Source organism: Gossypium hirsutum, chromosome A12, assembly GCF_007990345.1.
Source record: "Gossypium hirsutum isolate 1008001.06 chromosome A12, Gossypium_hirsutum_v2.1, whole genome shotgun sequence".
Lineage (NCBI taxonomy): Eukaryota > Viridiplantae > Streptophyta > Magnoliopsida > Malvales > Malvaceae > Gossypium > Gossypium hirsutum.
The window spans coordinates 1,086,055-1,101,247 of record NC_053435.1 but is presented as its reverse complement, the minus strand read 5'-3'; the positions used below and the strand labels follow the sequence as shown (position 1 = coordinate 1,101,247).

The 15,193-nt window shown below is 34.6% G+C and overlaps 3 protein-coding genes across 3 annotated transcripts; 1 reads left to right on the top strand and 2 right to left on the bottom strand.

Moving 5' to 3' along the window:
- The first annotated feature begins 7,944 nt into the window (after positions 1-7,944).
- On the top strand, positions 7,945-8,644 carry LOC107930043 (uncharacterized). Its single transcript, XM_016861606.2, has 2 exons — positions 7,945-8,196; positions 8,298-8,644. The coding sequence occupies exons 1-2, from the start codon at positions 8,141-8,143 to the stop codon at positions 8,488-8,490; spliced, it is 249 nt and encodes an 82-aa protein (XP_016717095.1). The 5' UTR covers positions 7,945-8,140; the 3' UTR covers positions 8,491-8,644.
- A 1,318-nt stretch (positions 8,645-9,962) lies between these two features.
- On the bottom strand, positions 9,963-10,685 carry LOC121210801 (monothiol glutaredoxin-S1). The gene has a single exon (XM_041082404.1). It carries the CDS (start codon positions 10,644-10,646, stop codon positions 10,338-10,340), a length of 309 nt encoding a protein of 102 aa, XP_040938338.1. The 5' UTR covers positions 10,647-10,685; the 3' UTR covers positions 9,963-10,337.
- A 1,817-nt stretch (positions 10,686-12,502) lies between these two features.
- On the bottom strand, positions 12,503-13,135 carry LOC121210800 (monothiol glutaredoxin-S1). The gene has a single exon (XM_041082403.1). It carries the CDS (start codon positions 13,058-13,060, stop codon positions 12,752-12,754), a length of 309 nt encoding a protein of 102 aa, XP_040938337.1. The 5' UTR covers positions 13,061-13,135; the 3' UTR covers positions 12,503-12,751.
- Positions 13,136-15,193: the final 2,058 nt, after the last annotated feature.

Sequence of the window (15,193 nt, the reverse complement as noted above, 5' to 3'; positions counted from 1 at the left end):
ACTCTAATTCCTAAATGTTAGAATCCTAGGCACATCAAGGAATTTAGGCCTATTTCCTGTTGTAGTGTTGTGTATAAATGTATTTTAAAGGTACTTGTTAATCGAATTACTTAATACTTGCATGCTTTAATCTCTAAAAGCCAGGGTGCTTTCATTAAGGGTAGGAGTATTACTGATAACACTCTTTTGGTTCATGAGTTGTTAAGGGGCTATAATAGAAAGTATACTTCACCTAGGTGTGCTTTGAAGGTGGACTTACAGAAAGCCTTTGACTATTTGAAATGGGGCTTTATTCTCTCAGTCTTGAAGGCTATAGGTATTCCTAAGCTATTCATCAAGTGGGTTGCTACTTGCATCATTACTCCTCGGTTTTTCATTTCTTTTAATGGGGGCTTTATCTTTTTTTTAGAGGGGAAAGAGGAATCAAACATGGAGATCCTCTGTTTCTCTATCTCTTTCTGGTTGCAATCAATGCCCTATCCAGGATTTTAGAAGAGGCAGCTCAATGTTGTGTTTTCAAGTATCATCCTAAATGTCTCTGTGTTAAGATTTCTCATCTATCCTTTGCAGATGATCTTCTTATATTTGCCAAGGGTTCTGTTGACTTGGTAGTTGGTATTTGGTGTTTACTGGAGGAGTTTTATAGGTATTCTGGGCTGTAGGTTAATGCTTCAAAAAGTGAGCTATTTGTTGTTGGTATTTCTGAAGAGGAGGTTGAGCTTATAAGAAGTATTACTGGGTTCAAGATTGGTCAACTTCTTGTAAGATATTTTGGAGTGCCTCTTGTATCTAGGAAACTGACTTTTTCAGACTGTAGTGTTTTGATTGGCAAGATATTGAGCAAGGGGGCTGGTCTACTAGATATTAGAGTTATGCTAGTAGGCTTTAGCTTATTAAAGCTATTATTTCCAATATGCAATCTGTTGATGTTTGGACATGTAAACTAAGGAGAATTGAAGCAAAGAACAAATACAAAGAGAATTTGAACAAGAAGGTGACTGAAAAATCACTTGTATATTTCATTAAGATGATGAACATATATGTGAGACAAGTCAGCCACCTAATGTGTAACTGCTTCCACTAATACTTGACTAAAACTTAGCTTAAATTACACATAAAAGAAGTTGACATATTAGCTATTACATCATATTGGAAATCATATAAAGTCAGTAGCTAATCCTACTAACTCAAAGTCAAATTACAAAACAACTAAAAGAAGTTACAAACGAACAAAATGTTGCTACTGCACTGGTTTAGCTTCCATGCTGGTCTGATGTTGCATTGTAGGCCAAAGTTTTACACTCCTCCTTGGACTGTATGCAACAAACACCAATACTTCTCCCTAAAATATCAAACTTTGTAGCATCGAGAGACTTAGTTAGAATATTAGCAAACTAATTTTCTGAGCTGCAATGAATCAAATTTACCTCATTTGATTGTTCAGCCTTTCTGACAAAATGAAATTTAATCTTGAAATGCTTGGTCTTGCCATGAAATACTAGATTTTTAACTATGGCAACAGCTGACTGATTGTCAACTCTAATTTTAGTAGCTTCTTTGAACTCCAACAAAAGACCCCTGAGCCAAAAGTGAAGAAGTAGCCAGAAGTACTTTTCATGTCATCAATTGATCCAGCCCAATCACTATCTGAATACCCTATCAACTTAAGCTCTTTTGTCTTCTCAAACTTTACTCCATAATTTAAAGTCCCTTTCATATATCTAAGAACTCTTTTGGCTACTTTAAAATGAACAACATCGTAGCAATGCATGAATCTTGACAGAAGGCTAACAACAAACATGATATCAGGCCTTGTAGCTGTCAAGTAGAGCAGACAACCTATAAGGCTTCTATACTCTTTTTTATCAACTTTCTCATGGTTGCCATTGTTGGATATGAAGATAGCTTGGTCTATCTGAATTACTTCCATGCCAAAAAAATATGTCATTTCTCCCAAGTCAGTCATTTCAAAAACATCTTACATCTGTATTTTGAACTTATTAACTAGCTCCCATTTGCTTCCAGTTACTAACAAGTCATCCACATAAAGTGACACAATCAACAGAGTTTCATTCTTTGATTTCTTCACATAAAGTGTAGGCTCACTGACACTTTTTTATACGAACTCGTTTCGGTGATGATTCGAGTCGTTTAGATGCCCAATCATGAATTTGAGTAACTTTTCTCGAACCCGAGCCCAGACAGGCATGTATAAACCCTGTTATACCAGGCCCTTGATGCCTACTTCAGACCATATAATGCCTTTTTTATCTTGTAGACCTTATTCTCTTCATCAGGAACCTTGAACCCATCTGGTTGTTCAATGAAGATTTCTTCCTTGAGAAAGCCATTCAGAAATGCAGACTTAACATTCAGTTGATGTACCCTCCATTGCTTCTGAGCAACCAAGGCAAGCAGAAGCCTTATTGTATCTAACCTTGCAACAGGAGCAAAGGTTTTAATGAAGTCGATCCCACACTGTTGGCTATATCCCTTCACCATAAGTTTTTCCTTGTGTTTTTTTAGAGTCCCATCAGCATTGTATTTGACCCTAACACCCACTTCACACCAATAACCCTTTTCTGGTCTAGTCTATCAACTAATTCCCAAATGTCATTCTTGTGTATCATCTCTATTTCAGCTTGCATGGCCCTTTTCCAACACTCTTCTCTGGCAGCTTTATCAAAATTAGTAAGATCCAGTATTGCAACATCACATCTCTGATAGATGTCAGTAACGGTTCTTGTGCCTCTCACAGGTACATCATCAAAATCATCAACAATTTACTATTCTTCATCAGCTGGTTGCAAATCACTGTCCTGTAGACCTTGCTCACTCAAGCTTGCATTTGTGTCATTCCAATTCCAAACATTTTCCTTATCAAATTTTACATCCCTACTAACAATAATCTTCTTTATCAAGGGATCAAAGATCCTATAGCCTTTATTTGTGCTGCTGTAGCCAACAAAAATCCCTAGCACAGATCTTTTTTCAAGTTTGGTTCTCTTCTCAGCTGGGATGAGAGTATAGCAGACACAACCAAACACCTTTAGGTGTGACACTATTGGCTTGAGTTCATACCAAGCTTCAAAATGAGTCTTTTCTTTAACAACATTGGTTGGAAATCTATTAAGCAGGTACACTGAGGTGTTCACAGCTTCAGCCCAAAATTTGCTTGGCAATTTACTTTTAAACAATAGGCATCTAGCCATGCCAAGCATTGTTCGATTCTTTCTTTCACAAACTCTATTCTGTTGAGGAGTATAGATGGTTGTCAGCTGATGATGAATTCTAGCTTGCTCACACAGCCTCTGAAACTTATCTGACAAGTAATCAGTGCCATTATCTGATCTTAATGCCTTAATCTTGCAACTTGATTGATTCTCAGCTAAGGCTTTAAATTTGCTAATTGCCTCAAATACTTCAAACTTTTGCTTCAGAAAATAAATCTAAAAAAATCTAGTGAAATCATCTATTAACAACACCAAGTATCTGCTGTCATTCAAAGAAGAAGTCTTCATTGGTCCACAAATGTCAGTATGGACCAATTGAAACTTGTCTCGAGCTCTCTATGCCTTGTTAACTAGAAAAGGCAATCTCACTTGTTTTCCAAGCTGACAAATCTTACAAACTTTTTCTTTAACTTTAACCTTGGACATGTCTTTAATCAAATTCAGTTTGTGCAGCAAACCAAGTGATCTATAGTTGACATGGCTTAGCCTCTTGTGCTATAAACTAGCTTTATCAGCAATACTAGTATAGACCTTCATTTCCAACTGATTTATATCCAACACAAAGCATCTCTAGTCATAGCTACTATGGCTAGTTCTTGACCAAGTAGATCCTCAATAATACAGGAGTTGTTCTTGAAAGTAAGTGAGTAGCCCTTTTCTATCAATTGACCAACACTAAGCAGATTTTGGTCTATATCAGGTACAAAAAGAACATCTGAAATTACTTTGTTACTTGAGTGTGCGCTGATTACAACATTGCCCCTGCCTCTAGCTTTAATGAGGTTTCCATTTCTAATCCTAAATTTTGAAACAAAGCTTTTATCGAGATCCTTGAATAGTCACTATCTACTAACCAATCCCTTCTAACTTTACTTAAAGTTGCAAAGCATGATGCAGTGAAGACATGCTCCTCTTGAGCTTGAATATCCTCAGCAGCTTGAGCTTGATTTTGTTGCTGAGCTTGTGCCATTTTTTTGTTTTTGCAAACCTTCTCAATATGACCAAATTGCTTACAGCTCCTACACTAAATATCAAGCTTGTACCAGCAGCACCTCTCCAAATGTGTGGACCTTTTGCAGTGAATACATAGTGGAAATTTCTTCTTTCCTGCACCCCTCTTTGGTTTCTCCCTTTTGTTAAGCCATGGTTTCTTCCCTTTGTAATTCAAACTTGAGCTTTCTTTGGCTTTTTCTTGGAAAACACCTTCAGAATGCTCCTCTAGCTTATTGGCCCTTCTTTGCTCAAGTGCATATAAAGAATTTATCAACTTAGATAATGAGATGGTTGATAAATCTCTTGAGTCCTCCAATGAGGATATTTTTAACTTAAATTTTTTAGGAAGAGTTGTAATGACCTTCTCAACAACTCTGCTCTCATTGAAATCATCTTCAAGGAGCCTGATGTTGTTGATTATGACCATTATCCTATCAAAGTACTGCTTGAATGTCTCAGACTTTCTCACCTTCAAGTTCTCAAAGTCCCTCTTGAGGTTAATCAACTGCTACTGCATTGTCTTGTTTGACCCCAAAAACTCTTCCTTTAGGTTCTCTCAAGCTTGCTTTAGAGTGTCACATGCCATTATTAGGGTGAAGATCACATTAGACATACCATTTTGCAAGCATGCCATTGCTTTGTGCTTCTTAGCACACTCTTTACTATGTTGTCTGATTTGTGCAATAATGGGATTGGCCCTCAACGGAGCTGGTTCTGTGTCATTCTCGACTACATTCCACAAATCATGTGTTTGTAGGTAAGTTTTCATCTTTACTACCTAAATGTGGTAGTTCTCACCAGCAAAGACAAGTGGTTGTGGTGGTGTAAAGCTCATATTACAGTAAAAAAGAAAATGATAGCTTCAGTTTCTTTCTCTACAAGGTTTCTCACAAAGGAAGCTACCAACAACAGAGGTCCTCAAAGATGACAGGCTTTGATTACCATTTGTTGGTGTTTGGACATGTAAACTAAGGAGAATTGAAGTAAAGAACAAATGCAAAGAGAATTTGAACAAGAAGATGACTGAAAAATCACTTGTATATTTCATTAAGATGATGAACATATATGTGAGACAAGACAACCACCTACTGTGTAACTGCTCCCACTAATACTTGACTAAAACTTAGCTTAAATTACACACAAAAGAAGCTGACAAATCAGCTATTACATCACATTGGAAATCATATAAAGTCAGCAACTAATCTTACTAACCTCAAAGTCAAATTACAAAACAACTAAAACAAGTTACAAATGAACAAAATGTTGTTGCTGCGCTGTTTTAGCTTCCATACTGGTCTGATATTACATTGCAGGCCAAAGTTCAACACAGTCTTATTGATGCAGGTAATTTCTTCTTCCAAAAGTTGTTCTTAGAAAGATCACTCAAATTTGTGTTTAATTCTTTCGAAAAGGTTAGGATTGTGTTGCACATGGTGCTAGAGTTAGCAGGACTTTTATACATTCTCCTAAATCAGAAGGTGGGCTGAGGCTAAGGGATCTTGAAGTATGGAATTAGGTTTGCATTTTGCAGCATATTCAAAGTATTCTTGCAGAGGAAGGTTCTCCTTGGATTGCTTGGATTAAAGAGTATGTTATGAAAAGGAGGAGCTTTTGGGATGTTGTTCCTAATTTTACAAGTAGCTGGAAGCTGAAGGAGCTTGCTGTTGGTAGTGTACAAAGAATTCCTATTAGCAGTAAGATTGCTTTTTCAAGGTAGTGGGAGGATATTAGAGATAAGGGGAGGAAAGGGTGTTAGGATCGATTATTTTAGTTTCTTTTGCATATATTCCTAAACATTCTATTGCTGCTTGGGTGGCAGTTTTGAATTGGTTGCCTACTAGGGATCATTTAAGTTCCTTTGGTCTCAATGTTGCTTGCTTTGTTGAAACTAGAAACCATATTTTCTTTGAAGGTTTGGGAGAGGGTATTGCAGCTTTGTAATATTAACACTGATGTTGGAACTTGGGATTAGGAGCTGGCTTGGGCTGTTTCTAAGCTCAAAGGCAAGTCCCTTATTGTTGCTGTGCTTAGATTGACATATATTCATTCAATTTTGTGTGAAAGGGATGGGAGGTATTTTGGCAAGCCTCATTCTAATGAGTGTGTAATCTTGGTGCAAATTAAACAAACTATACATATTAAGTTGATGGGAAAGCAAATTAGTAGGGTATATGCTCTTAATATTCATATTTGTTCAATTTGGGGTTTGATATATTGTATAGGTTTCTTCTATGAAATTCAATTCAATTATCCAAAAAAAAAAATTGATACAAATATGAATGGAACCCAACCTTAAACCCACTAATCAACTGGCCCAAACCCAACTCAAATCCAAAACAAAATTAAAAGTGTTATTATTATTTAAATTGTTTATAAAAAATTTTTAAAGTATTTTTATGAATTTTCCTGACTTTTCTTTTGCAGAATTTTTTCTATTTTCCTGATTTTTTTAAATTTTTTTAGATTTTAATAGTGAATCGGTCCACCGAGAGTTGATGATTTGATCAGTACGACCATCAAGTTAGTTTTAAAAACCATGCTTGGTAGTGGGCACCGTTTCATTCATTTTGTTCAAACAAAAATGTTACGTGAAGTCACAATTTTTTTAGCTCAAAATTCAAGTTGATGAACTAATCACGTATGTAATGATAAATGACTTAAGTTGCTTAATTTATTGTTGACATAAATTATCACTTAAGAGTTTGATTGAATTAGTGTTATCTATTTCTAATTCAGTTGTAAAATTATCAAAAACCTTTTATTTTTATTTTTTTATATTTTTATATAAAATTTAAAAAAATATTGTAATTGAATCCAAAACATCAAAATATTTATTATCTCAACTTTATTATTTCAAATAAAATTACATTTAATTTTCATATATATTTTTTATAAATGTAATACCTAAAATGTTTACTTGTATAGTAGGCATGGATTAATCTAGTATATATTAAATTAATTAATGAAAATTTACTCAGAGAAAATATTTTATATATCTAAAGTTGAGGGCAATAAAAGATCAATAGGAATATATTCACTTCAATTATTCTTACTTATATTTAAAGCTCTAAAGATTAAGTTATCTGCTTGGGCTCGAAGACTCACTTGAAATATTGGAGGGTTCGATCAAATAGACAAAACTCAAAAAATAAAGAAAAAACCTATTTTTTAATCGGATTGAGTTTTGAACTTTTTTTAAGCTCGATCAAATTATAAATATATGTATTATTAATATATATTTTGTATTTTATAGTTATGAGTTTTTAATATACAAAAAAATTTACTCGAATAATCAAAGTTAGACCTTAATTAAAATTTTTTTAATACGATTCTAAAATTTTCTTTATTTATTCATGTGAGGTTATAACATCTTAGCTATAAAAAGATTTTATTCCACATACATATTTTATCTACTTAAAAAGTTAGTTCTTATCAAAATAATTAGATAATCTTCATATTTTAATCCTATTTCGCTTATTATTGATTCAAAGTATGAACAAATATAATTGATTCGAGTCAAATACGAATTGTCATATTTTATATAGAATTATTCTTAAATAAAATATTAAGTTTATATTTCAGACCAGATCGAATCTAAATAGAGGGAAATGCCCGTAAATCTCTTACGTTTGAACTAAACTTAAACTATACTTTTTACCATTCATATATTAATAAAATATTAAAAATATTTATAAATATAAACTAAAATATTTTTATTATTTAAATTGAAATCGATGTAAACCGGACAGTGGAGTCACCCGGTCCATTACAGGTCTACTCATACTTCCGGTTCTATAGTATCAATGATCAGAGTGTCCTTCTGGTTTGCCGGTTCTTTGATTGCGACACGAAGGCTGAGTAATCCACTTTCATTGTCTCCCTCGACCTATCGGCTTTAGCACGGTGCCGACGAGATGCGGGCTTCTCTTTCTCAATTGGGCAATATCTTGCCCATTCCCAAGCTCTTCCGGTACTACAAACTTCACCCTTTGAATTTCCTTGTTTTTAGGGTTTTCCAAATTCCAAAATCTCGAAAAGATTGAATTTTTTTCTCGAATTTTCTTTTTTCAGGCAATTGGAGCAAGAAATGGAAACTGTTATCAAGGTGTTACAACCTGGACCCTTGGGAATCATCGAGCATAAATTCTCCGCTGAAGAAATCCGCGAAGCAAACGCCACGGTTCGTAAAGCCGTCGAGAATTGGCGGAGGAATGCAATTATAGAGCACAGAAATGGCATTTTGAAAGATTACATTCACAGGTGAACAATTATCATGCCGCTGTGTTCATTTTCAGTTGACGATTGAGGAAGGAATTTTGTAGAGATACGTTAAAAAGTAAAACCTTTTTGGTTAGTGTTTATTTCGGTATGTAGACTTTGCCATCAGTTATGAATAAAGTTATTAAATTTTCCTTTCAGTGTTCTTATTCCTGTATATTGGTCTGCCCTTTCAAATATAGGAGAAAATCCTCTAATACATTGCAAGTTAAGATCTTTGAAACAGAATGAACAAAAACCAATGTGACCCCTTGTTTAATTTTTAACTAGTTAATAAAAATTATCAGTATTTGTGGCAAGATGAATTTCGTTCGGAGTGGTTATCTCGGCAGACGTTAGATGTTCATTTACCTGTTTCATTTTACTGGTTCATGTGTTTCTTAACAGGACTCAGGGTGAATGATTGTCTTAATGACCAAAAACTGGTTTTTAATCCTTGGGAAGAAATGGAACAATGCTAATATCATTATGCAGTTATCTGCTTTGAATTTAATCTCAGCAGGTATCTTTTGTCTGTATCTTAATGCTTCTTAGAATTCTTGGCCTTAAAACTTTGGGATGCTTCCAATGCCATATTTTGGCATATATCTGCAAAGAGTCCGTGGATGATTCTCTGTTGCAAGTTGTTGTTTCAGATAATTGATCCAGTATTGCTATCAGGTTGATTACTCGAATCCATGTTTATGCCATTAAATGTTGCATGTAATTCAAAGCATAGGCCAGGGGTGGTACACGAGGAATCTTGCTTTCCCAAGAAAGTTTACTATGTAAGGAGTCTCTTCAGTCTCTGAAGTATCTAAAATTGTCAATAGTTATCCATTTTCTTCATGCCAAAATGGAAAAAAGAAAAGAAAAGAAGAGAGTCACGGTCTTTATATTGTTTTGCAACTCAGTATCAAAGCCTAGTTGAGAAAGTACATGTGTTCCATGTTCATATTTCTCGCTGAAGATCCACATGGAGGACCATATAACCTGATGGAGACTTCCAATGAGATCTTGCCCTATGAATACAACTGCTGTTGTGCCTTATTGATTTGCTTGGTATTCAGAATCTGGTTCAGCTGGTTTGCAGTACAGTATGCCGCCAAGTCAAATTTGAGTCTCTCTATGATATGGCATGTGCAATAACTGCTGCTGCTGAAGATCTCCTTGGGTACACAAAGGAGATAAATTTGGAAACATTTGCTATGAAGTTTGTGAAGGCTAGTGATTGAAAACCAATATGAAGCAGTTCATTAAACTGGGATTAACTTGTTTTTTGTTGATTGAAACTCTAGATGATCTCACCATAATGCAGAAGACAGACCTTTGTTAACACAAGTCTCAATATTATTTTTCCATTGAAAGGTCATCAATGCCTACAAATGAAGAACTCATTCGATACTCCACTGTTCTTCCATTAAAAGATCGACCTTGTTAATTCAAGTTATTAATCTCACTGATTTTCAGTTCATGCTGCTATTACATTGCCTGCTCACCCTTAAGCTTATTGTCCTGTTTCTACTCCTATATTTTTAGGTGCCAAGTGTTCCCAGGACATAATGAAACTACACTGTCAAGTCAAGGTTACTAAATGCAGCAAATAATAGCATATATATATATACACCTTTATTTATCATAGACATGGGATGTTACATAAGCAAGTTAAAATATAAGTTCCACTTAATTAAAGATCAGTACAAGGAAAATACTATGACCCTACTCAGCCCCAAAAATGGTGTACAAGGATGGTGATAATAGGGAAACACATAACAAAGCCATTTATAACTTTATTTTTGTTTAGTAGCTTGCATGGTGTTGAATTTTGAGTTAATGAAAGTTTACTTTTATCTTTCAAATCCATATTGCTCCAGCCCTTATGAGCAGTGGGACAAGCTGGTTCCTGAGTTGAAGGGACATGACTTGGTTAGGACCTCCAACCAGCTGTTGCCCTATGAAAACAGCAGGTACACTGGGATTGCACCCCATCTGCTGCAGTGCCCTTTCAACTTGTTGCCCATTCGGAATTTCATCGAGCTCGTAAACCGTCGGGTTCGCCCCAAACCCACTGATGAGAGTCTTGATGGTATGGCTCATGCAACAAGTTGTCCTGCTAAAGATGACCACTGGCCTGTCAGCAACCATCCTTGTAACTACATCCATTGTTATGCAGCAGAGAAAGAGTTTCTTGGGAAATGTTTAAACTGCTTAGACTTGATGAGGAACTAACCACAATGGAGACCTTATTTATACTGTCCATCAACAGTAGATCTGCTGAGAAAGAATAAAATAATCCAAAAGATCTTCCTTCATATATTTGCCCCCTTGATGATTAAGTTGATAAGGACATCCATAACATACTCAAAGTGAAACCATGCATGGGCCATGAGATATTTCTCCTTCAACACCTCTCAAAATATGGAAGAACAATTGATTTGAGATAAACTTTGATGCGCTAATAATTTGCATTATATAGATTGACACATTCAAGTATTCGTGTTGTAATTATTTTTTTCTCGTATTATGTTAACAAAGTCTATCTGGTATGACTAATTTTCTGCTTTCTATCATCTTTGCAGCATCTCTGCTGAAGTGGAGAAAGAAGTTGGGTTTATCCAATTTTCCCCTCAAATTCCAATAATTAGCATAAGTTACTAGAGAAAGCAAAAGGAAAAAAAGAAGAGAAAAATGGAACCTTGATCTTTAATAGCATTTAAGGACTAAAAGGAAAAAAACAAACGTAAGGACCGTACAAAGAAGCAAGAAGAAGATGCCTTGATGACCCACTGCATTATCTAGTACTTCCTCTTTACATTAATTGCGTTCTTTACTTGCAAAAGAATGTGATGAAGCTGAGATATTCCTCCACATGTGGAACCCTATTGTTAGTGCACTCAACTATTGGAAAATGCCTTGAATTAATAGTAATCACCATGATTACAATGGATAGCATATTAAGGTAATTGTAGATTTGCAGTTTTTAAAGAAGTTGAAGCAAATTTAGAACTTTCTTAAAAAGTGTTAACCATTGGGTTTGATACCTCCACAATATTTATCACATGAAATAATAATGAATTACTACTGCCAGTTGAATATTAGTTCAGTTGACTCTGTTACTATTATAACGACAAAAAAGATTTTGGTTTGAACAAACTTAAGCATATATTATATCATGACTTGTTTAAAGGTTCTGGAGAGTTATGGACAATAATAAAAACTGTATATAATAATAATAATAATAATAATAATAATAATGGGTTACTACTTTTGTTAAGTTGCTTGACTTCCCTTTAAAAATTTACACATTTTTGTCATCATTTATTTAGGAACTGGCAAAATTCGAGTCACTCTACGAACTTTGCATTGATTCATTTCAAATGAGGAATTTTTTTTAAAAAAAAGTGAATGTATGTGATGAAATGGGACAATTGTAGCGAGTAAATGCTTATTTCGCTCTACTTTGTTCTAATTTGTAAATCACTATTTTACCTTTGTATGTTATATATATACACTAAAATAATAGAAATATGAATATATGATTTATAATTGATATGCTAAAAATGATATATAACTTGAATGAAAAAATTATGTATAATTTAAATTGAAAATTAAGTAATAAATATAGTAAGGTGCTTCATGGAAACGTAAGGCAATCCTCGCCTCGACACCCCTCCATTGCCATCCCTACATCCATCTATCTCAAGTGAGCTAGCTTATATTATAATAATCTCTGCACAGTTTTTTGGTATTAATTTATCAAGTCAGAATATGTGGCCATGTTAGAACAACATTCAATCCACCAATTTGAATCTGCTTTTCTTCTTTGTCTGTTGATAGCATCAACAAATTTACTTTGTTTTACAACATTAAAGGGTCATTGATGCCTACAAATGAAGAGCTTATTTGATACTTGATTATTTTTTCCATTAAAAGATCAACCTAGTTAAAACAAGTAATTAACCTCACTAATTTATTTTCAGCTCATGCTGCATTGCATGCCAAGTCAAGGTTCAAGCCACTAATAGCAGATATACCTTTATTTAGAATAGACAAGGGATATTACATAAGCAAGTTAAATTACAAGTTCTACCTAGTTAAAATTTAGTAAAAGGTAAATGCTATGACCCTGCTCGGCCCCAAAAAATGGTGTACAACTATGCTCTGCAAATATATGTGGACACAGACAACAAAACCATTTCTCACTTTATTTTTGCTTAATAGCATGCATGGTATTGAACTTTTAAGTTAATGAAAGTCTACTTTATGTTTCAAATCCATATAGCACCAGCCCTTTTGAGCAATGGGACAAGCTGGTTCCTGAGTTGGAGGGACATGACTTGGTTAGCACCTCCAACAAGCCGCTGCCCTATGAAAACAGCTGGTACACTGGGATTGCACCCCATCTGCTGCAGTTCCCTTTCAACTTGTTGCCCATTCTGAATTTCATCGAGCTCGTAAACCGTGGGGTTCGCCCCGAACCCATTGATGAGAGTCTTGATGCTATGGCTCATGCAACAGGTAGTCCTGCTAAAAATGACCACTGGTCTGTCAGCAACCATACTTGTGACCACATCCATTGTTATATATGCAGCAGAGAAAAGAGATCCTGGTAATGTGAGAGCTAAATGAAGCTTATTGGGAATATGTTTAAACTGCTTAGGCCTTGATGAGGAACTAGCCACCCCTTGAGACCATATTTATAATGTCCATGAACAGTAGATGCTGAGAATTGGAATAAAATAATCCAAAAGATCTTGATGATTAAACTGAAAAGGACATCCATATCTCCTAGTCCTTGCATTCAGTACTAACAAGTTGCACAGCAGTTACAGTATGATAAATATACAACATATATATATATTTAAAACGGCTACACTATCCTTAACATTTAGAGAAGAGGGAGGGCAAAGTGTTCCATGCATGAGCCATGAGATATTATTTCTCCTTTCGAGTACATCAACTTGGTTGCTTATCAAGATTTTTTTCGAGACATTCTATCTTTGTATAAATTTTGATACATTTGTGTTCTAATTATCTTTCACATGTAAATGTAAACCGGAAAAAGAAGGTGGGTCTATCCAATATACGAGTTAGCACTTTTGTTATCGTTTTTAGGTTCCTTCATATCCCAATGATTCGCATAAGTTCCAGTTCAGGAAAACCGAAAGGTAACAGTGAAAGCGAAGTTATTGACCGTACAAAGAAGCATGAAGAAGATGCCTTGAGGACCCACAACGTTATCTATTACTTGCACGTGGAAAAGAATGTAATGAAGCTGAGATATTCCACCACATTGGAACCGCCATTGTTAGTGCACTCAACTGTTGAGAAATGCCTTGCATTAATAGTAATCGCCCTATGATTTAGGTTGAAATATGCACCCAATGGTTGGTTAATTGGTATAGCATATTACATCAACACCGACTTAGTCTAAAGCATAGTTTTTCATGCGATTTCAAATAATTTTAATAGGTTTGATTTCAAATGCTGCTAATAGTAAACATTAAATTATCAATAGAAAAAGGGGGTTGGCTAATCGCCAGATTGGGATTCTTAACATATCTTTGCCCCTTATCTTCAATTTGACTAAAGCTGATGAGAAAACTTGTCAGAAAAAAATCAAAAAGAAATGAGAAGAGCTAGTCCATTCATTAATTCTGTGTTCAGACCCATTAAAAAAAATGACTTTAATCACAAATTTTTTAAAGCTACTTCATACGAGATTAAACTCTAGTATGATAACTTCTCTCTTGTTTTTCTTTTTCTAGTTCAATTTAGTGGATTGCATGTGAAGCTAATGATCCATTAGCAGGTTTTATAAAGTTTTAAACTGTGGGGGATGCAGTCATTGTGTTGATAACACTCCACAATGGGGGTATTTGGTCCTTTGACTTCCCATTCAAGAATGTGGGTTCGACTTGGAGCTAGCTAATATTAGCATAATCTCTACATATATATATTGGTGTTAATTTAATCAGTACTCAGAATATATTCTCATCATGTTACAACAACTGGATCCATATCATGATCTATCGCTTTATCCATCAACTATATCAATCCCACCAAAGTGAATGACAGTTATGGTGCATCTGCTTTTCTTCTTTGTCTTTTGATAACAGCATCAACAAAACTAAGACTTTTGTTTTTCTGAGTGTAAAACGCGTTGTACGTAATCTATATATACAACCTTTGAGTACGTACCAGATATCACCACGTAATATTATCACCAGCCAGCCAGGCATATATATATATATATCTGCCCCGTTACCCTGGCTCATGATAAAGCCAAAGGCCAGGGTCACTTTAACCCATTTCACTTAGATTTTTTCTTTAAAAAGAAAACCCCTGGATTCACTGTAATATTTTTAATGGACATATTCAGTTAACAGATAAATGTGTGAATTCATATCAATTTACTTCAGCACCTGCATGAATTGATCTATACGCTACTAATAATATTTATCAAGGAATATAAAAATGTGAAAGATATAGACGTTTTCATTTTTTGTCTTCTGATATCTTTTTTGCAGAACCATTCATTTTAAGCACACTAGAAAAAATTTCCATCACACATATATATACATGTATTTATATATAAAAGATATATTCTTTGATTTGAATGAAAGAGATAATAGAGACAACAAGTACATATGGATATGGTGAAGAAACCGACAGTTCGAAAAATGTCAACTTTGGTGGATTCATCTGAA